This window comes from Mesocricetus auratus, unplaced genomic scaffold (assembly GCF_017639785.1).
Source record: "Mesocricetus auratus isolate SY011 unplaced genomic scaffold, BCM_Maur_2.0 Super-Scaffold_100010, whole genome shotgun sequence".
Classification (NCBI taxonomy): domain Eukaryota; kingdom Metazoa; phylum Chordata; class Mammalia; order Rodentia; family Cricetidae; genus Mesocricetus; species Mesocricetus auratus.
Window position 1 is genome coordinate 85,802,640 of NW_024429194.1, and position 20,408 is coordinate 85,823,047.

The 20,408-nt window shown below is 54.8% G+C and overlaps 1 protein-coding gene across 2 annotated transcripts in view; it reads right to left on the reverse strand.

Moving 5' to 3' along the window:
• Positions 1-418: 418 nt before the first annotated feature.
• LOC101826859 (TRIO and F-actin-binding protein) overlaps positions 419-20,408 on the reverse strand; it is a 24,703-nt gene continuing 4,713 nt past the window's right edge. Inside the window, exons 2-14 of one of the 2 annotated variants that reach the window (XM_021225367.2) lie at positions 20,097-20,153; positions 16,768-16,836; positions 16,581-16,670; positions 16,179-16,288; positions 14,296-14,824; positions 13,547-13,657; positions 6,786-6,933; positions 5,355-5,457; positions 4,848-5,007; positions 4,657-4,770; positions 2,532-2,618; positions 1,744-1,904; positions 419-1,157 (exon numbers count right to left, since the gene is read on the reverse strand). In XM_021225367.2, the coding sequence (XP_021081026.1) occupies positions 1,746-1,904; positions 2,532-2,618; positions 4,657-4,770; positions 4,848-5,007; positions 5,355-5,457; positions 6,786-6,933; positions 13,547-13,657; positions 14,296-14,824; positions 16,179-16,288; positions 16,581-16,670; positions 16,768-16,836; positions 20,097-20,153 (1,737 nt within the window). In that variant the 3' untranslated portion in view covers positions 419-1,157; positions 1,744-1,745. Of the gene's footprint in view, positions 1,158-1,743; positions 1,905-2,531; positions 2,619-4,656; positions 4,771-4,847; positions 5,008-5,354; positions 5,458-6,785; positions 6,934-12,509; positions 13,401-13,546; positions 13,658-14,295; positions 14,825-16,178; positions 16,289-16,580; positions 16,671-16,767; positions 16,837-20,096; positions 20,154-20,408 lie in introns of those variants that run through there. The other variant, XM_021225368.2, reaches the window with a different exon arrangement.

The following is a 20,408-nucleotide window of genomic DNA, read 5'->3' on the forward strand; positions in this document are numbered from 1 at the left end:
AGGGCTACCAGTTACAGATGGGATCATCTCTAAGAAACCTTTTATCAAGGTGATGATAAAAACACCCATTTTCTGGAGAAGCACACAGAGGCTCTGGGAGAATGTTACAGTGTGTGGGGGCAGCAAGGTCTCAGCACCCGCCCTCTCTTTGTAAGTCTATAGCTTCTCAGATAAAGAGTTGATGAGTGAGCCATTGGTGATCCACCAGGGAACCAGGTTGGAGAGCAATTTCTGGTTGCTGTCAGGGTGGAGAGTGGGTTCCCCTCAAGGCACTGAATCGTCCAAGGCCCAGGGGATGAACTGAACTCGGCTCCACCCTCGGAAGCCCACTGACCCCTGCCCAGGTGAAGTGGGATGAAGAAGCCATTAAGAATCTGGTGCCACTTCCTACCCTGCCCAGCCAGTCACAAAGCCAGAGTTGCTGGAAGGTTTTATTGTTAGGATGACTCGTGGGACAGAAGAGATGTGTCTTCATGGGTAGCGCTAGTGGGCCACACCCAGCGCCCCTCAGAGGAGTGGAGCTATGGGGACAGCTACAGGCTCCTTTCTCTGTCCATTGCTCCCCGGTCCAGAGGCCAGGTGTGGACCCGGCAGGGCAGAAGTAGTTAGTAGAGGTAGGGCAGGCAGACGGGGCTGCTCCCGGCCTTTTCCCTCTGGTCAACACGCCCTGGCCCTGCTTGGACCTTTGCAAGATGCCCAGGGTAGGAAGGAGGCCCAAGCCGGGCAGTGGAGGGTACAGGAGCCAGCACTAGAGGCACATGCCACCAAGAATTGCCTTTTTTAAAAATTTAAAGTTTTAGAAAAAAAAAGGCGAAAATTCTATATAAAAAAATCTCTTCACATATAAAATCCTGAAGAAGGTGCAAGGTGAGACCCAGTGCGAGGGACGAGCTCAGATCCGCAGTGTGTGTGTGCGTGTGTGTGTCTGTGTGCACGTGTGTGTGCACATGTGTGTGCGTGTGTGTCTGTGTGCACATGTGTGTGTGTCTGTGTGCACATGTGTGTGTGCGTGTGCTCGTGTATTCGTGCGTGCAGCAGGTGTGAGTGCACAGGTGACCCAGGGAGAGAAGAAAGCTTGGCTTCTGACTTGTGTCAGAGGAGGAGGCTGGCTGGTCCCCGGGGACGGAGGGTCCTCAGTTGAGCTGAACCACAGGGACCTGGAAGGCAAGAGTGACCACTGAGCACTGGAGAGACAGGCCTTAGGCTTTGGCCTGCCAGTGTGGGCCAAGCCAAAGTACAAGTAAAACTGCCCACGCTGCTGGCCTGCAGTTGGGTCAGAGCCACTTTTATAGGCTGCCCTGCACAAGGCCAGGGGCAGCCTGACTCACATGCCTTAGGAAGTCTGGTTTGGTCAGAACATGGAGGCAGACAGGCCGTGGCATGGCACATCACACTTCACGTATCACGTCATAGCCCTTCAAGCCCTCTGAAGGAGAGCATCTCCAGGGCTCTGTGGTCAGCACTGGCTGCAGCACAAAGCTTTGGGCCTGAACGAAAGTTTGGAATGTGCCCGTGGAAGGGCAGACCACTGGGGCGGTTACCATGTCAGCGGCTAAGACCTAGCTGTGTGCCATCACTCAGGATAAACACGCGCAGTATGACACAGCAGACTGTCTTATGGCCATAACGACTCCCTGGTAGCCAGCACACAAGGCCACTTACAGCAGGAGAAGTGGCCAGGAGAGAAGTGTGGCCCATCTAGCTGCACGTAAGTGACCACAGCTTTGCAGGGTCCCCGCGCACCTCTACTCAGCCAAGCTGTTCCTCACAGCCTCCTTCTCCTGCAGGGCAGCCATGGCCAGGCGCAGGTGCTCCTTCAGCTGCTCGATCTCACGCTCTGACCGTGTCTTGATGTGGTTCAGCTCCACATACACATCCTGGTACTTCCCCGTGAAGCGCTTGTCCTAGGGCCATAGAGGAAGCGAAGCGCTCAGGGTTGGGGCCTGCAGCTCCCTCTCCCTGCCACACACCCATTGTCCCTGTGCTGCGAGCACAGAAGGCCAGGTTTCCCCAGTGATCGGGACTGTTGTCCTTCCTTGTCCCATCAGAGGGGTGGCAGTTAGGGCCTGGGGAGGTGAGGCCTTTGCTCGTGGTTACCATGAGGTAGGATGAGGCCCAGGAGGGCATGCCTAGGGGCTCTGGTCTGGTTCTCTCAGCCTATTCTCCAAGCACGGCCAGTGCACTCCTGGCTCATACGTCAGAGAGCCACCACACATCCACAGCGCGATGACGGCAGGGACAAGCCAATGGCTGTACAGAACAGGTGGGCTTCCTAGCAACACTTGGAGTCAACGCACAGCCAGGCTGGGATGGTGGCCTGTTCTGTTCACAGCTCTATCCCTGGCACCTACTAGGTGCTCAACAGTCATAAACAACTTTGGAGTGCCTGGAAGCAAGTATGGCCTTGGGTGAGACACGCCCCTCTGGCTTCTCAGGCTTGTCTGTGATGGGATGGTGAGACATGTGGAAGGCCCAGGGCGACCGGCTCAGCGAGGCACCTGGAGCACCCCAGCCCCACAGGGACCGCCTACCTTGTGCATCACCTGGAGCTCGTCGCGGAGGCTCTGCACCTCCTTTTTCAGGTACTGGAGCTCATTCTCTCTCACTCTCAGCAGCACCTGGGGACACACGTGCCAGGCCGAGTCAGGACCACAGGCCAAGGCTACCCAGATCCCTACTGTCCTGCAGCCTGACATCTCCATGACTCAAAGCCCTGGGTAAAGCCCCAACCCCCACTGAGAGGCCCCATCCTACAGTCTACTGCCCCAGGAAGTCCCCTGCCTCTGCTCTCCTTTTCCTCACTCCTATGCTGTGAGTAGGACTCTCCCTGCTACCTCAGCTACAAACTAGCAGCACCACACCCAGGTGCTAGGGTTGAGGGGTTGACGGGAGGCTGTGTCGTGGCTTACTGTGAACTGTAGCTATGTGACTACAGCAGGGCTACCTCCCTGGACCCCCTGGACTCTGAGCAGCAGAGCTATTGACATGTGGTGCACATAAACTCAGCTGAGCAGCCAAGCCTTTAAACTTCCCTGACGATCTACTGCCTGGTTCTAGCACCCTTCCATTCCATAGCTGGGTGGCCTTCAGGAAGGCCACTAACCCCGTTTCTCATTGCTTTAATGCAGGCAGTTGCAGTGCTTGGCCAATGAGCTCGATGGAAGAGAACAGTCTTAGGGCTTAGAACTTCTTCTCGGCCCTGTGAGTGTCGAACAACCCTTTCACAGGGGTGGCCTAAGACCGTCCTACATATCAGATGTTTGCCTTATGATCCATGACTAGCAAAATTATAGCTACCAAGTAGAAATGAAAATAATTTCATGGGTCGGGCATTGGTGGCGCACACCTTTAATCTCAGCACTTGGGAGGCAGAGGCAGGCAGATCTCTGTGAGTTCGAGGCCAGCCTGGTCTACAGAGTGAGTGCCAGGACAGCCTCCAAAACAATACAGAGAAACCCTGTATCGAAAAACCAAACCAAAAAAAAAGAAAATAATTTTATGGTTGGGGGGCCACCACAACATGAGGTACTGTTTTTTGGTTTGGTTTTGTTTTTCAAGACACTGTTTCTCCAGCTGTCCTGGAACTTGATTCTCTACCATGCCCGGCATGAGGCTGTTTCAAAGGGTCGCAGCATTAGGAAGGTTGAGAACCATTGCCTTAGATGTTTGCTAATAAATGAAACAAAAAACTGGGTGATCCTAGAATCTCTCACACTTCCTCCTTCCAGCTTCCCCATAAGCAGAGTGCTAGCTGCCCCTGCCCCTTATTTTTTATTTTATTGTTTATTTTACTTTTGGTTTTTTGAGAGAGGGATTTTCTCTGTAGCTCTGGCTGTCCTGGAACTTTCTCTGTTCCAGGCTAGCCTTGAGTGCTGGGATTAAAGGTGTGCCTCATCACCTCCTGGCTTTTTTTGTTTGTTTGTTTGTTTGTTTTCTTCTGAGACAGAGTTTCTCCATCTAGTTCTGGCTGTCCTGGAACTCACTCTGTAGACCAGGCACAGAGATGCACCTGCCTCCGCCTCTGGAGTCCTGGACTCACAGGTGTGCACCATGCTAACTGTCTCACACTCAACTATTGGGACTCACAAAGGCGGAGTGACTGAGCATGGTCACACAGCAGGTGGATGACAAGACTGGATCAATGGCTACATTCTGACTTAGCCTGGAATGTCCCAAAGTTTTGAGCGACACCTGCAGGTGACACCTAGCTTGCTAGGGAACTCCTCCCATACAGGTCCTAGAGCCAGGGGCTGCCTGGCACGGGGCAGGGGAGGGGAGGGGTGGAGAGGGGAGGTAGGGGAGAGGAGTTGGGGAGGGGAGGTAGGAGAGGTAGGGGAGGGGAGGGGAGGTAGGAGAGGTAGGGGAGGGGAGGTAGGGGAAGGGAGGTAGGGGAGGGGAGGGAGGGAAGGGGAGGGAGGGGAAGGGAGGTAGGGGAGGGGAGGGAGGGGAGGAGAGGAAGGGGAGGGAGGGAGGGGAGGGAGGGGAGGGAGGGAGGGAGGGAGGGAGGGGAGGGGAGGGAGGGGAGGGGAGGGAGGGGAGGGAGGGAGGGAGGGGAGGGAGGGGAGGGAGGGAGGGAGGGAGGGAGGGGAGGGAGGGGAGGGAGGGAGGGGAGGGGAGGGGAGGGAGGGGAGGGGAGGGAGGGGCGGTGCCGTTTACCTCCAGCTCACAAGCGCTCCTCTCGCTGCTGCGCCCACAGCTGTTGCCTGTGCCCTGCGAGGCGATGAAGCTTCGCAGACGGTCGATCTCCTCCGACAGGTGGGAGTGCAGCTCCTGAGAGAACAGGGTGTCAGGGTGGGGACAGCAGCCCCACCACTGCCCAGTCACAGCCTCCCTACCCGCCAGCCTACCTGGTTGTGGCGCAGCAGTTCCTGGCCCTCCTGCTGGCAGCGCCGCAGGGTGAGCTCACGCTCCTCTGCCTGCTGTGTCAGGGCGCCGATCTCCAGGCATTTCTGCGAGTACCTCTCAGACAGCACCTGAAGCTCCTGCTTCAGCGCCTCCATGTCCAACCTAGGCAGCACAGGGTGGGACGCAGATGGACCACACAGGCTCTCCAGCCGCGGCTTGGCCTGGAGTCACAGCACTGCTGGCTGTGGTTTTGAACTCATACCCTGGTAACTGTAGGCTGGTAACGGTCTCTCTGTCTGCAGGGCTTTCCTCTGGAGGGTGAGCTCAGGGACTACCTCTCCCACCACCACCGCCCAGGCACCAGTGCCGGGGCAGGGAGACACCCTAGCGGTCAAGAGCAGCACTGCAACCCGGCTCTAGGAGACACTAAAGGGGCACAGGCGGGGCCTGAGTACTTATGACCCTAAGCAAAGCAGATCCACCCCAGGCCCCAGACCCTGCCATCTTACTGGTGTTGCTTCCGAAGGCCATCTGGACCCTGCTGGAGACTCCGTGTTCTGCTCAGTTCCCGGCTCAGCTCTTCTTGATACGCCTTCTTCATGGCTTCGATGGCTAGGAGCAGGACAGACCGGCAGGGTCAGGTTGGATGGGATCTACACAGTTCCATTTGTAGTGGTGCAGACAGGGCCAGAGGGGTGCAAAGACCATCGCTGAAGCTGTGCCCAGCTCCCAGTGGCTTTGGGTGAGTTGATCAGCTTCTCTGGGTCCTCTTGGAAGTCACCCTCCTACTAGTGGTTCCTGGCTAGCCTCACACAGTGCTTCAACCATCCCTGTAGCGCCTGGGGGCCGTCCATCAAGGCCATCTGCCTGGCTCCTGTTGGCTGTTTCTAATGGGGGGGCTCCCAAGAACCCAGCATTTCCCCATACTGCACAGGGCAGGGTAAGGCATATGCAAGCCTCCAGCCTTAGATTTATCCACAATTCCAAATTGCAACACCTCCTCCATGGTAGTCCCTGCCATGTGGGGATACAAGGCTGTTGGTGGTCTGTTATTTAACACGGGGTTGCTTCCGTCAAGTTCAAGTTCACTGTAGAAACTTTGGAGCTGGATCACTGGGTGATAATGCCTGCATCCTGTTGGGGAGGGGCAGCTACTCTAGGCGGCCTGCCAGGTGGGTCTGCCCTGAAACACGAACACAGCCCAAGGCTTGGCAGAAGTGACCATGTAGACTTGAGCGTAGGGAACGCTTGGCCAGTGTTGGCAGGGTGCAAGCTCCAGGTCACATGACTTCATTCACGACTTTGCAAAGCCAGAGGGGCTGACCAGGACACCCGTGCACACACAGCTGGTGTGCAGTCCACAGAAGAGGACAGAAGTTGTCTGTCTCGGGTTTTCCTGGTTTGGGCTTGGGAAAAGTGAGGCAGCTCAGTGCCCCGTTTTGCAATCAGAATGTCGGCTCCAGGCTCAAAGCCCAGCTCTGTCATTCCCAAGCTGTGCGACTTGGGACGGGCCCCTGATCCCCTCTGGAGCCCAGCTTCCTCACTCCCTGGACACCATGAACACTCAGGGTGCTCCCATGAGAAATGTGTGGGGACGGAGAGGTGTCACTGGCAGTAGGGCAAAGGTCACAACCACTCGAGCGTCCCAGGGTCCGACCAGGTATGTCGGCAGGTGACATTCTACCAGAACAGATGAGCTGACTGGTGTCTCTCCCCTGGCATGGAGGTAGTATGTGGCTTGAGGTACCCCTCACTGTCTACAGAACCCAAGAAAAGTCACAACTTTCTGCTGCCTCACTTCCTCCTTTTCAAGTTGGGCCACAGGTAACTTCTGGGGCTTCCAGTCCCTACTGACTGCTTCCCCCAACTCCTTACTTCGGGGCCTTCTCAGTTCAATGTGGCAGCACCAGGCCCTGCCCATGGCACATCCTGGTCCTCACCTGAGGCCGTGGCAGCCGTCTCCTCGGCCAGGAGCAATTCCTTCTCTTGCTGCAGGCGTTGCAGCTCTCGCTCATGGTGCCTCTGCAGCTGCTCCATCACCTGCCGGTGTGAGGACTCCATCTCCGCCAGGCTGCGCTCACAGGCTTCCTGTGGGCCAGAGGCCAGGGAGGTCAGGAGGCTGCCCCCACTGGCTACAGGCCTCGGTGCAAGCCCGCCCAGGGCTAGGCTCTTTACCCTGCTCTGAAAGGCAGCACCATGAATGAGACCATGCCTGCTCCCACTGCCACCCAGCCCTCCTCAGCCACAAACGTCACAAGCCCTCTTTTTGCTTCAAAGCCTGCAATGATAGCTCACTTGTGGGATAAAGTCTGGCTCCCGCAGCCCCATCTCTGCCTAGACAGTCACTGCCAAGCAACCTCACAGTTATAAAACCGATTCGTGGATGGTGAAACGGCCCAGTGGGTAAAGGCACTTGCCGTGTAAGCCTGAGACGGCAAGAACTGACTCCATGAAGCTGTGTTGGTTTCCACATGCCGTGGCATGCGTGTGTTCCCCCCCTTGGATAATAACAAGCTAGGAAAGCCAGCACTGTTCTTCTGCCTGAGTGGGACGCTCCTCCTCTGGGGAACTCACTTCCCCCACAGCCCATCTCAAATACCTTTCTAGCTCTGCCTCTGGGCAGCCTCTCCCCTGCCTCCCAAGGTCCTGCTTTCCCTGGAGCATAATGGCCTGGTGACAAGGTACACCTGAGGCAGCTGAGGCCTGGAGTAAGTCACATGGTAGGGCCTTAGTAAACGAGCTGGAACTGTTGATGCCGTAGAAAAGGTTTTGTAGGCAAGACAGTAGGTAGGCAGACCCATGTCTACTGTTGGAGTGCCCACTGAGCCTGCTGTGTATGGGCAGACTGGGGTCATCATCATCCTTTCGAGACAGGGTCTTGCTACGTAGCCAGGTTGGCCTTGAATTCACAACACTCCTGCCTCAGCCTCCTGAGTGCCTGGGATTACAGGCATCATTGCATTTTTTTTTTTGTAGCTCTAATCCTTGGCTGAGCAGGTCCACTCCGAGGAACAAGAATCCCACGGGAAGCTAGCTGTGTACATGACTAGGGCACAAGTGGCTTTCCTGAGTCTGTGGCGGGGCCTGAGCCTGCAAAGGACAACAGGCAGCTGCTGGAGGGCAGGGGTGCCATGTGGACTGCTGTGGAATGCAACTTGACCCTTGACAATGTTCATGGGGGCAAAACAGGCCACTGCCTGCCCAGTCCAGCAAAAACACAGGAAATGCTGCAAGGATACTGTGGCAGGCTGAATAACAGCTCTCCAAGGATATCCATATATGACCCGGGACTGCCTCGGTCTGTGAGAAAAGTCACTAAAGCTTCTAACCAGCTGTCCCCAGGAGCAGAAGACTGCCCTAGACAATCTGGTGGCCTGAGGAATGGACGGGGATGGGAGGGGGCAGAGGATAAACATCTAGAGACACGACCAGGAGAGGAGAGTGGCAATGAGTGAAAACGACGGAAGGGGACAAAGGCTGGGAACCAGGCTGTGGAGCCCATGATCCCGCCTGCAGCCTAGGAAAGGAGTGTGGTCCAGGCCACCCACCCCACCCCACTTACTCTGTGCCGGGTTTCTGAAAGACGATTGGCATGTCTGTGTTACTGGCCCAGCTGTTGGCAGTAATTTGTCCCCTTGGCCACAGGAAGCTGATCTGGACATGAGCAGTGGTGGCCAGAGGTACAGGTGGGGCTTGGGAGCTGCATCAAGGCTTATTTCTTCTCACATTTAAAAATGTACAGTGTTGGGCTGGAGAGATGGTTCAGCGGTTAAGAACACTGACTGTTTTACCAGAGGTCCTGAGTTCAATTCCCGGCAACCACATGATGGATCACAACCACCTTGAATAAAATCGGGTGCCCTCTGCTGGCATGCAGGCAAAAGACTGTATACGCAATAAATAAATAAAATAACAATTAAAAAAAATAAAAACTAAAAAAAAGTACAGTGTTCTGTCTGCATGTATGCCGGTGCGCCACAAGAGAGCACCAGATCTCATTACAGATGGTTGTCAGCCACCATGTGGTTGCTGGGAATTGAACTCACAAGCTCTGGAAGAGCAGCCAGTGCTCTTAACCTCTGAGCCATCTCTCCAGTCCCTCTTTTTACATTTTTTAGGAGTGGGGTGCACACATGCCACAGTACACTCATGGAGGTCAAAGTTTCCTTCCTTCTATCATGTGGGTTTCTGGGGTGGAACTCAAGTCTTCAGGCTTGGAGGAAAGTATCTTTACTGACTGAGTCATTTCGACAGCTCTTGTGGACTCATTTTTTAACCTTTTAATTTAGACGAATTTTTGCAGTAGAACCCAGAGGCTCGAGTATGCTAGGTGAGAGTTCTACCATTGAGCTACACACAGCCCCAGCCCATCATTTATTTTTGTTTGTTTATTTTTAAAAACAAGGTCTTGGTCTAAGACCTTAGCCTCTAGCTAAGGCTGGCCTTGAATTTACCATCTGGCCTCAGCTTCCCAAATGCTGGGATCATGGATCACGATGCCTGGTATTTTCTTTACTTTAAAAAATGTTAATGTGGTTCTTGTATAATTTGCTTTTTATTATTTTTGTTTTGCTTTGGTGAGACAGGGTTTCTCTGTGTATCTCTGGTTGCCTTGAAACTCACTCAGTAGACCAGGCTGGCCTCGAACTCAAAGGGATCAGCCTGCCTCTGCCTCCTGAGTGCTGGGATTAAAGGTGTGTGTCACCACTGCCAGGCAATTTTTTGGTGTTTTGAATCAGGGTCTCACTATGTAGCTCCGGCTGTCCTGAAACTCACTATGTATACCAGGTTGGCTTTGGACTCTGCCTCCTGAGTGCTTGGATTAAAGGTATGCACCATCACTAAGACTATGTTTCTTATGTAATTAAAAAGTGTTTGGGAGATGAAAAGAGAGCTGAATGGATAAACTATTTTGAGTTCAGCTCTTTAGCACCCATAAAAACACACAAGAACCTCAGTGCTCAGTGTGAAACAGGCAGAACCCCAGCTCCCAGCAAGCTCTAGGTTCAGTGAGAGACTGTCTGAAAAACTTCAAGTATAGTCGGGCATGGTGGTACACACTTTTAATCCCAGCACTTGGGAGGCAGAGTTAGTCTGTCTACATCCCAAGTTGCAGGCTGGCGCTTGGTCTCAAAAGAAGAGGAGGGGATGTCTAGAGAGATGGATCAGGGCTAACACTTCCTGCCCTTCCAGGGGACCCCAGTCTGTGACTTACCCCACCGGAACTTCAGCTCCAGGGGTTCAGAAACTCTTTTCTACCTTGGTGGGTAGACACACACACACACACACACACACACACACACACACACACACACACACACACACACACACACACACACGAGGCCAGGCAGGTAGTGGTGGTGCATACCTTTAATCCTACCACTCAGGAGGCAAAGGCACGCAGATCTCTGTGAGTTCCAGGACAGCCAGGGCTACATTCAGACTCTGCCTCAAAACAAAACAAAACAACCACCAAACTAACAATAACAACAAAAGTTAACATCCAGTCTCCACATCAGCACACACATGTGCATAGCACATGAATAAAACAAAAACAGTTTCAGGTCACTAAAACGGGCTAGGGCAGGGAAGAAACAAAGGTATGCAAGGCCCCATAAAGGACACAGCTCCTCCCCCACCAAGACCTCCACCTGTTTCTGCAGCTACTCCTGGGACCACTGTAGGCTTATAGTGGGGAGAGGCTGGACCCACATGTTGAGTATGTGTGGGGAAACAGCTATCCTGCGGGACAGTCCTCTGACTGTCCCTCACAGAGCAGGCCACCACACTCCAAATGCTTCCCCTGTAAGCCTCAGCCTCCATCAGAGGCCTCACAAGGGCTCTGGGGGAAGGGCTACTGTACTCCAAATCTGTGGAGAACCCAGCAACAGCTAGGTGTCAACTGTGACCTACCTTCCTCAGTTCCCAAGATGCCTTGACACAAAGGTAGAGGGAGAGGTGCGGTGACCCCAGTGCACCAGCGACAGTGTCCCTCTCCTCTCCCACAGCGACTTCAGCAGGCCCAACACAGAAACCACTGCCACTCCCTACACAGCCGTTCTGCAGCTGAGGCCCCAGCCCTGAAAGGGCAGTGCCCACTCAGCCTGGGATCAGCCTGGGAATCAGCTGAGTTTCCAGCCACCTCCTCCTGTACCTGAGAGGGATGGGTGACTTCGTCCCTCTTCTCTGCTGTGCCCGCCATCCCAGCCACCACCTTTTCCTGAGCACTTCCGTCCTACCTGCCCCCTCGCCTGCCCCAAAGATGGAGTGCTGGCAAGCTTCTGAAGTGCCCAGTGGAGCAGAAGAGGACCAGAAAGCAAAAGCTCCGGCCTGCCTATAGTTCAAAGGTCACACCACAATTCTGGGCCTCAGGGTTCTCACTGAGGTCCTTAGGAGCCGCAGTAATGATTTAAATTCTCAGTTGAATAACACAAGCTTTTTCTAAAATGAAATATGAAGCTGCTTCTAATAGCAAACCTGAACACACACAGCTGCTCTGACCCCAGCAAGTGGACCCTCCCAGGGCAGGACCTAATGATACTGGGTACTTCTACCTTCCCTTAGCCCAAGTAGCCCAGGATAGCCTCCTCAACAGTGCCCCAAACCTCTGCTCTTTCAACCTACCCCACCCACAACTCAGCAGTAGCCAGCCCCTGGAAATGTGTTGGCCCAGCCCCAGGACCCCAAGGGCTCCCTTGCCCTCCCAAGCCCCAGTCACCAGGGGCCAAGATCTCCCTTCACCTCGGCCAATCTGTTCTCAGCCAGCCTTGTCCTAGCCCCTCAGGCTTGGGCCTTGTCCTCTCCTTATGCACTGTACTCCAAGATCACCTTGTGTCACTGGAGAATTCTCAACATCTTCAGCTTGTCCTTGAGGGCTCTACGGTAGGCACGGATCCGCCTCCTACCTTCCATCATAGCCAGTATCCCCACCCACTCACCACTACAACTCAGAGCTGTTGTCACCATCCGGGACTTTCCGAGACCCTCCTCATGTTGACCCCCGGGATGCCAGCATTCTTTCCTCCCCCTGGCACTGGTATGTATGGTATAGACTACAGACAGCTGACTGCCAAATTATTCGGAATTCTGTGACTCAGCTGTTAAGCCAAAGTACTTTTAAAAAATTAAATATACATACTTATAATGAATTACACGAAAAAATAAAGGAGGTTGTGAAGGTTGGTGTTAATTGTCAACTAGACAGACCTGGAGTCACCTAGGCAACGAGCCCTCAGACTAACTGTGGGGATTATTTACAACCATGCCTGGGTGGAGTTGTCTTGATTATCTTACCTGAGTGGAGAGGCCACCATAAGGGGAGGGCACCATCAATGAGACAAAGAGGCTGAGCACAGCACTCATCTCTATCCCCTGGCTATGGAAGCCAGTGACAGCTGCTTCAGGGTCTTGTTGCTACGACTTCTGGCTATGGACGACCTGAGCCCAAACAAGCCCTTTCTCCCTGAGGCTGCTTTCCTCACAGCCACAGAAAGTAACAAGACAGAACATGTCAAGGCTGATCTTAACATTCCCACCCCACGATGTGTTTATGTTGTGTGTGCATCCTGACCCTGCACCAGGACAGCAGAAACACATCCCAAGCTCAGGGCCTTCAGACCACGGCTTTGACATCAGCCGTAGGGGGAGGAGGCTCACACCATGCAAACTGCTCAAAGCCACAAGCTGTGACTAAGTTTATTGTTTTCCACATCGTCTGGAACTAAACAAGTGGTGAGAAAATGCTAGAACGCAGATGCGGCCTCGCGCCGTGTCATGTCGAGAATTACATTTATACAGAACTAAAGAGGTGAGCTATTCTGACTAGAGTATTCTCAGTCTCAACAGACAGCTGTCATTCAGTTCAGCAAGGAAGTTGCTTACAACATTGATCTTGAGAAGTTTCAACATCTTTTCATCTTACCCATTAGCATAAAAATACCACTCAACACACACGAGAACCACCTGTATTTGTTAATCAACTGTGGCCACAAGGATAAGGAGTCACTAAAGCAGTCTGAGAAGTATCCATTGCTATATGGAATTCACAATAAAAAGATTGTATACTTTATTTGTATATTATATACTAAAACAACCTTTTATAACTTATAATAAATATATGCACACAATTTTTTTCTAGTGAGCTAGTTGTCCAGTTGTGAGAACCAAAATCATTCCCAGACGTAGACAACTGTCCCCAGGGGACAGAATTGCCCTTGAGGGAGAAAGTCACCCTCCCTTGTTGAGAACTGCAGTCTCAAGCAAACTCCCGAGGGCAAACTGGAGGCTCCCGAGTCCCACAGACCTCCTTGGTAGGCAGGGAAAGCCTCTCCCTGTACTTGGAGAGCGACTCCCAGGACTACTGGCTCCTCACTTCCCCGCAGAGGTGCAGGGGAGAGGTCCAAGTGCAGAGTGTCACACGGGGACTCACACACAGGTTCTGCAGTCAGCCGGACCCATGCTCAAATCCCACCTCTGACACCTGCAGGCTGGGGACCCTCGGGCTCAGAGCTCAGTGGCCTTGTCTGTAAAATGGGCACAGTGATCATGCCCACCAGCTGTGGGGAGATTAAATGACATGATGTGTATCAAACGCCCAGCATGATTCTCACACACAGAAAAGGTTCCCCAAACACAGCTGCTCTGACAACACAGCAACCAGAAAAAAACTTGCCCCACCCCACAAAGCAATTCCTCAGCCTACCTGTGAGATGTAGCCTGGAGGAATATGGCTGTTCTCCTGGGGTCTGGATGCATTCTGAGGTGCTTCCCCTCGAAGCCGCCATGCTTCTAGCTGGGCACGGAGAGACTGGACCTGGGACACAGGAAGAGGTCAGTGGAGGTCCTGAGAAGTAGAAGGGTACTGGTGGGAGACAAGGAGCCCACAGCTACTCCCTCCACACAGCTACAAGCCCAGTTTCCCCAGGGTGCTTAGTAACAGCTCTGGTTTGGAGAGGGGCAGGAGCCCCAGGGAGGGGTACAGACAATGGGACTTTGTGGCTGGGTCCAGGATGGCTATGTCAATGACCTGGGTGAGCTTTGACCCAGAGATGATCAGACAAGGTTGGGAATAGCACACTATAGTCACAGACATCTATCATCCCGTGATCACACACACACACACCCTCTGTGTGTAAAAGTGGGCTCAGCAGGTCGGATGTCACAGAGGGCAAAGAGGAGTCTAACAAAGCTCAGGGTGTCAAAGTCACACAGCACAGGGCCTGTTCTTCACCTCTCCTCATGTCCCTTCCCTGTGGCTACGGATAGAACAAAGACAAAGCCACACAAAACCAAACCAACTCTAAGTGCTGGGGAAATGGCCCCGTGGGGAGCCTGAGGTGTCCGCTGGAAGGTCGGATATGGGGCGAGCTCCTCATCACTGCAGGGCTGCAAGGCCAATGTCAGGCCGCGCACATTGGTACGAGAGTGGGATTGATGGGGACAGAGTCCTACCTCCTTCTCCAGGGCCTCATGGCTGTCACTTGGGGGTCCCCGACGCTCGCTGTGGCCTTGGTTGAGCAGGGCGGTGAGTGGCACTCGCTTATTCTCCCGCAGGGGCAGCTTTTCCAACTCCTGCCACTTCTTTTCAATCTCCTCACTGAGTCGGCTCTGCTGGTCATCAGTGAGGGGGGCACCCAGGCCCCTTCGAGGCCCATCGCCACTGGGGGTCTCTGGGGTCTTGCTGTCCGTGGACTCAAACCACTTGCGTCTTTCCTCGGAGCGCTGCGCCAGGTCCCGCTCCAGATCCTCCTGTTTGGCTGGGCGCTCAGGAGTGGAGCGGCTCAGAGTGCGCACGCGTTGCGGAGAGCTTGGGGTTAACGGAGAGAGCTCCACGTAGTCCAGTGACGGCCGTGGTCCATCCAGTCTGCGAGGCCCACCCCGGCCGATGAACTCGGAGCCTGTCCGCTGCTCCCCTATCTTCAGGGAGCCCTTCTGGGTGCCGCAGCCGTGCAGAGTGTTTTCCTTATTGCATTCTGAGAGCCTAGGACATCAGCAGAGGCACGTCACAGGGGACTCTTTGTCCCTTCCGGGCTCCCGCAAACACTTTCACAGGGTCACCCGTATGCCCGGCTCTAGGCCAAGGACTAATATAGACTCCGGTGAGCAGGCAGGCCTAGCTAGAGGTGGAGAACTCACCTCACTATTCTCAGACTGCGGGAGGACCCTAGGGAGAGCACCTACAGCAGATTCCCTCTAGTGGTCCCAGTTACTTATCGGGAACAAGGGGCAGCAAAGCCACATGTGGCATGGATGTGGGCCTCCGTGTGCAAATCACATGGAAGAGCCTTTGCAAATGCCGATGCACGTATTAGTAAAGGCATAAACAGCAATGCACAAGGGGCCGCAGAGCTGGCTCAGCAGTCACGAGGTCTGGAGCTCACAACCCAGGGGACCTGGCACCTACTGCTGACCTCCATGGCACTGCACGCACATGGCACCCACATATGTACAGGCAACACACTCACAAACAAAACAAAATAAACGTTAAAAACGCGCAAGGCCAGGCCCTGGGCTTAGGTCAGGCATAGGGAAGGCAAGGCTGGTGAGGGACACTGACACCTGAGTGAACAGAGCACAGGTTGTTGAGACACCGAGTGACAGTGGCAGCTCAGCTGTGTTCCCCATCACTCAGCTCCAAACTACACTTCCCAGCATTCTCTGCAGCAAGGCGATCATATGACCATGTTCTGGTGGTTGGGGCAGGGGTAGAGAGAAGCAACTCCCTCTAAAGGGCCTCCTCAGCAATTCAGCTGCGCCCCCTGACCTGATGGCCAAGCCGTGAGCTAAGGGCGGCTGAGCTGCACACCAGGCCTGTACTAACACTTCTGGGCCAATCCTGCAGAGCATTCCAGCCTGCATACCAGACAGCCCAGCAGCGCTGTTCTGCAGAATTCACCGAGGGCCCTACATGCCTACATAGGTGCAGACATCCAAAATGACAGATGAGGAATCTGAAATGCAGACGGGAAAGCCTCTGGCCTATGGCTGAACAACCAAGGTGCAGCCAGGCTTGGGGACCCATGCTTACATCTCTAACACCGCCCTTCATTCCTTCTGCCCAGCGGCAGCTGTGAGCCTCAGCTACCCCTGCCCTCTGCCATGGCAGCTGGAGATGGCCGTGTGCAGAGGCCACGACACCTAGCAGACAGAAGCCAGCGAGACCTTTCCCAGCTTTTAGGATGTAAGGGGACCTAACGCAACGGATTCTGGATGGCTCTCCACATTTTGTTGATAGGGAAACTGAGGTGCAGTCACCGGGCCCTCAGGTGGGTACACAGAACCCCATTCAGGGACACAGCATCGTCACTCCCCCCAGGGCCCAGCGCAAGACATACTTGGTGACATCTGGGGCTGAAGTTGGACGCACAGTCTTCCTGAGAGCCTCAATCCAGTTCCTCCGGATGCCCGAGGTCATTGCCGATAAGGTATGCACGGCATCTTTGGTCTGCAGGGGAACTCTACATGTAGCTTGCCTCATGACCAGCCCCATGCTCCCTCCCACTGAGGATGTGGTCCTTCTTTCCCAGGAGGGTGTAGAAGGCGCAGTGGGCACAAGGTTCGAACCCCTTCTGCCAGCCTGTGAAGAGCTTCACACCAGGCCTCCCTGGACGCGGTAAGTATGGGCACCGGCACTGCTGATTGGCTGAGCATGGACTGAGATTAAATGAGTGAGCCAGCCAACACCTACCCAGGGCCCAGGCTGCGCCCTCCACCCCCGGATCTGAATGCAGCCTCACGTGGATCTGGAAGCCATAGTTGCGCTGCACTGCATACTCTGTGACGTCTGTGCAGGAGCGCAGGTCGATCTCGCCATCCAGCTCATCTGCCTAAAGCAAGAGGATCCGCCGTGGTCTGCGTGGGCCCTGAGGAGCCCCACTCCACAGACCCCGCCCTTTCTAGGGCCCACCCACCCAGGCAGCTCACCTCCTCGGCGGTGGAGTCCCTGTAATATTTGAGGCTTGAGTCCGTCAGCACAAACCAATGCTTTTTCCACTGTGAAGGAGGAGACGGTGAAGGAAGGGAGGAGGAAGGGGGAGCCTGGTGCCCTGGTCCCATCCCTACTCCCGTTCTTACAGCTGGGGAGCCTGGTGCCCTGGTCCATCCCCTACTCCCGTCCTTACAGCTGGGGGACCAGCGTGTCCCCTACTTCCGTTCTTACAGCTGGGGAGCCTGGTGCGCTGGTCCCATCCCCTACTCCCGTCCTTACAGCTGGGGAGCCTGGTGCCCTGGCCCCATCCCCTACTCCCGTTCTTACAGCTGGGGAGCCTGGTGCCCTGGTCCCATCCCCTACTCCTGTCCTTACAGCTGGGGAGCCTGGTGCCCTGGCCCCATCCTCTACTCCCGTTCTTACAGCTGGGGAGCCTGGTGCGCTGGTCCCATCCCCTACTCCCGTCCTTACAGCTGGGGAGCCTGGTGCCCTGGCCCCATCCCCTACTCCCATTCTTACAGCTGGGGAGCCTGGTGCGCTGGTCCCATCCCCTACTCCCGTCCTTACAGCTGGGGGAGCCTGGTGCCCTGGCCCCATCCCCTACTCCCGTTCTTACAGCTGGGGGTGTGAAGGGGGTGTGAGGGTCACAGATCAGAAGGGCGGATCTGAAGCCCAGCAGACAGTGGCTATGCCTGGCCCTTCTAGATAACTGCCTTCTGTGGCCCCGTGGGCAACACTTCCTTCCTTGGCCGGCTGGCACCCCATGTCACTGTTTTTGTAGTTCTTTGAGAAAGGGTCCCATGTAGCTCAGGTTGGCCTTGAATCTGTGATGCAGCTGGGATGACCAGAGTGTGTGTGGGTCAGAAGACGTTTGTGGAGAGGGTTCCCCTTTCCTTCACTGTTCCCCTCCCTGGATTCCAGGAATCAACTGGAATCAGCTCAGGTCACCAGGCTTGTCACAGCAAGTGCTTTACCAGCTAAACTGTCTTGCTGGCCAGACTCTGAACTTCTGATCATCCAGCTTTCACCTCCTGTCCTAGAATTATAGGCATGCGCCATCATGTCTGACTTAGGTAATGCTGAGGATTGAACCCAGTGGTCATGCCTGGTAGGCAACCATCCTATCAACTGAAGTATTCTGGGCCTATTCCAGCCCCCTCTGAAGACATCAAAGCTCGGCATTTGCCTTCCTCCAGAGCAGATGAGGGAAGGGGCAGGGCCCTGAGAGGTTAAATGCCTAGCAAGTCAGTGACTACGTTGGGCCTGACCTCTGCAAGTCCTTTTCCACATGCCCACTGGATCGACAGGGTCAAACACAAAGATGCCTCAGACAGAAGGGTAGAAAGAGGCAGGCAACTCAGTGCTGCCCCCATCTGGGCTGAGGGCTGTTCCCACACATACCCCACTGCGTGAATGCATGTGAAACCTTCACATTTGTGACTCTGCAATCTGAGTGCCCCTGCCAAGCCATGAGCAAAAGGGACAGGCAGACAAACCTGACATCCCACGCGCCGACTTCAGCCTCCCCAGGCTCCATCCCCCTTGCTGGAAGGCCAGTTGGGACCAGCACACTGTCAGGATCAGTGACCCCCAGGCCAGCCCTCCTGGGGCTCCCCTGACACCACCCACCCTGTCGGTGCTGTTTCTTGTTTTTGTTCCTTAAGGACATGCTATGGTTTCTAGCATTTGAGGTGATTCTTTCTACTTCCTTCCGTGTGGTCTCCCCTGAGAAACAGGGTTTAGCACCAAAACCCCAGACCATGATGCTGCCTTGCTGTGTGCCTGTCAGCCAGGGTTGTCACCTCCCCAGTCTTCAGTGCTCTGACTGCACAGTGGGGATGGTAACAAGTCCCTAGGCTTTGGGTCACATCGGAACCATCAATCCCTCATGTGTCTCCTATGGCATGTTGCACAGGGTCTTTGGAACTGTTCAAAGAAGCCAGTCACTTAGAACAATCTTGCCAGCTGGGCATTAGTGGCGCATGCTTTAGTCCTCTGGGACAGAGGCAGGTGGATCTCTCTGAGTTCAAGGCCAGCCTGGTCTACAGAGCCAGCAACAAACAAACAAACAAAAAAAACCCAATCTTGCCCCTGGAGTGGACTCAGGTACCACTTGAGGCCTCAACTGTATCTGCAGTGGGGTGGGTTCTGGGGAAAAAGTTTCTGGGCCCTCTAGGCCTACTCTACCACTATTTGCAACAGAAGCTGGATGGAGCTCTGAAGGCTTAAAACCACAGTCTAAGCCTGGGCTGCCCAAGGAATCACTTTGCTTGAAAGAGGTCTCACTCTTACAGGCTTGACTCCCGTCTGTGCACAAGGAACCAGGCTGGCTACGCCCCCAAGGACCTTCCAGTTTGGACATTCCAAAACCCTATGAAAGAGCATGAGTAACGGCCAGTTCTGGGTGGGGCTCATAATCCCTCTGCCCTCCGGAGACCTCGGGTAGGGAGGCCAGGAAGGGGTCACTGGCAGGGCGCCAGGCCTTGTATGAGCCTGGAGGGCAGCCACTAAGGGATGTTGAGCAGGCAGCAGGGACAGAAGGTTGCTGGCTGCGGGGAATAAAGCGCGTGGGCAGGAAATACAATGCGATTCCCCTTGGCTCTGAGCCTCGCCCAGCATTCGGGCCGCACGCAGATCTGAGCCACAAGCACATGCAGGCGGAGTAGGCAGGGAGCCAGCCAGCTTAGCTCCCAGCCTCCTGCCTGCCTGGCAGCTGACAGGACAGAGCTAGTGAACGGCACTACCTCAGCTATTCCCAAGGACGGACACATTAGACGAGACAGATGGAAGGGTGGTGAGCTGGGCTCCCCGCAGGCAATGGAGGCTTCGGTCCCCTCAACACAGTGACTGTGTTCCACTTTGTCCCTCAATTGCATGCCGCAGACCTGGTGACTGAGGCTGCGATTTCACCAACAGAGCCTGTGCTCTCTGCCCCACTCTGCGCCCTACTCCGTACCCCACTGTCAGGAAATCTGTACAACTCAGGCTTTACGAAGCCTTCACCCAACCAAGCCGTTCAGATTCCTACTATGGAGGCCATGAGGAAGGGGAGCCAACATGCTCCTGCAGACCTGGAGTGCGCATGGCAGGGAGGCACCACCCGGCCACCCCACCTGCCTTAGGTGTTCAAACCAATGAGGAAGCTGATAGCCGCAAACTGTTCCTCCTGAGTTCCTACTAAGCCTCCCTTCCCTGGACCAGAAATTCGACTCCTTGGTGTTTTCACCCGGCCCTCACCTTGGATCCCAAGCCTAGCCCAACTGCCTTCCCACAGAAGCCCTGCATTAGCCCAGGCCACCCTCTCCCCTCCAGCCCAGTCTCCTACCTCTCCAGGCTCATCCAAGATCGACATCCATCCCTTCTTGAAGTTGAGCAGATCGGGCTATAGGCAGATGAAAAGGCCAACAGTTAGACTCATCAGGAAAGCCAAATGGGCTGCTAGGAGGAATTGTGACAGTCATCTTGCCCTAGTCCTGTGACACTGAGGTCCTGGGAGACAAATGAAGAGGGCAAAGGACTCAGGGAACTTTCCCCCAAACCAGGCAGAACCAAGCAGGCTCCCAGCCACTGAGACAGCCTTGGCCCTTTCCCTAGCATCTTCTGAGAGCCAAGAGGTTGGGCTGAGTGGCTAAGACAC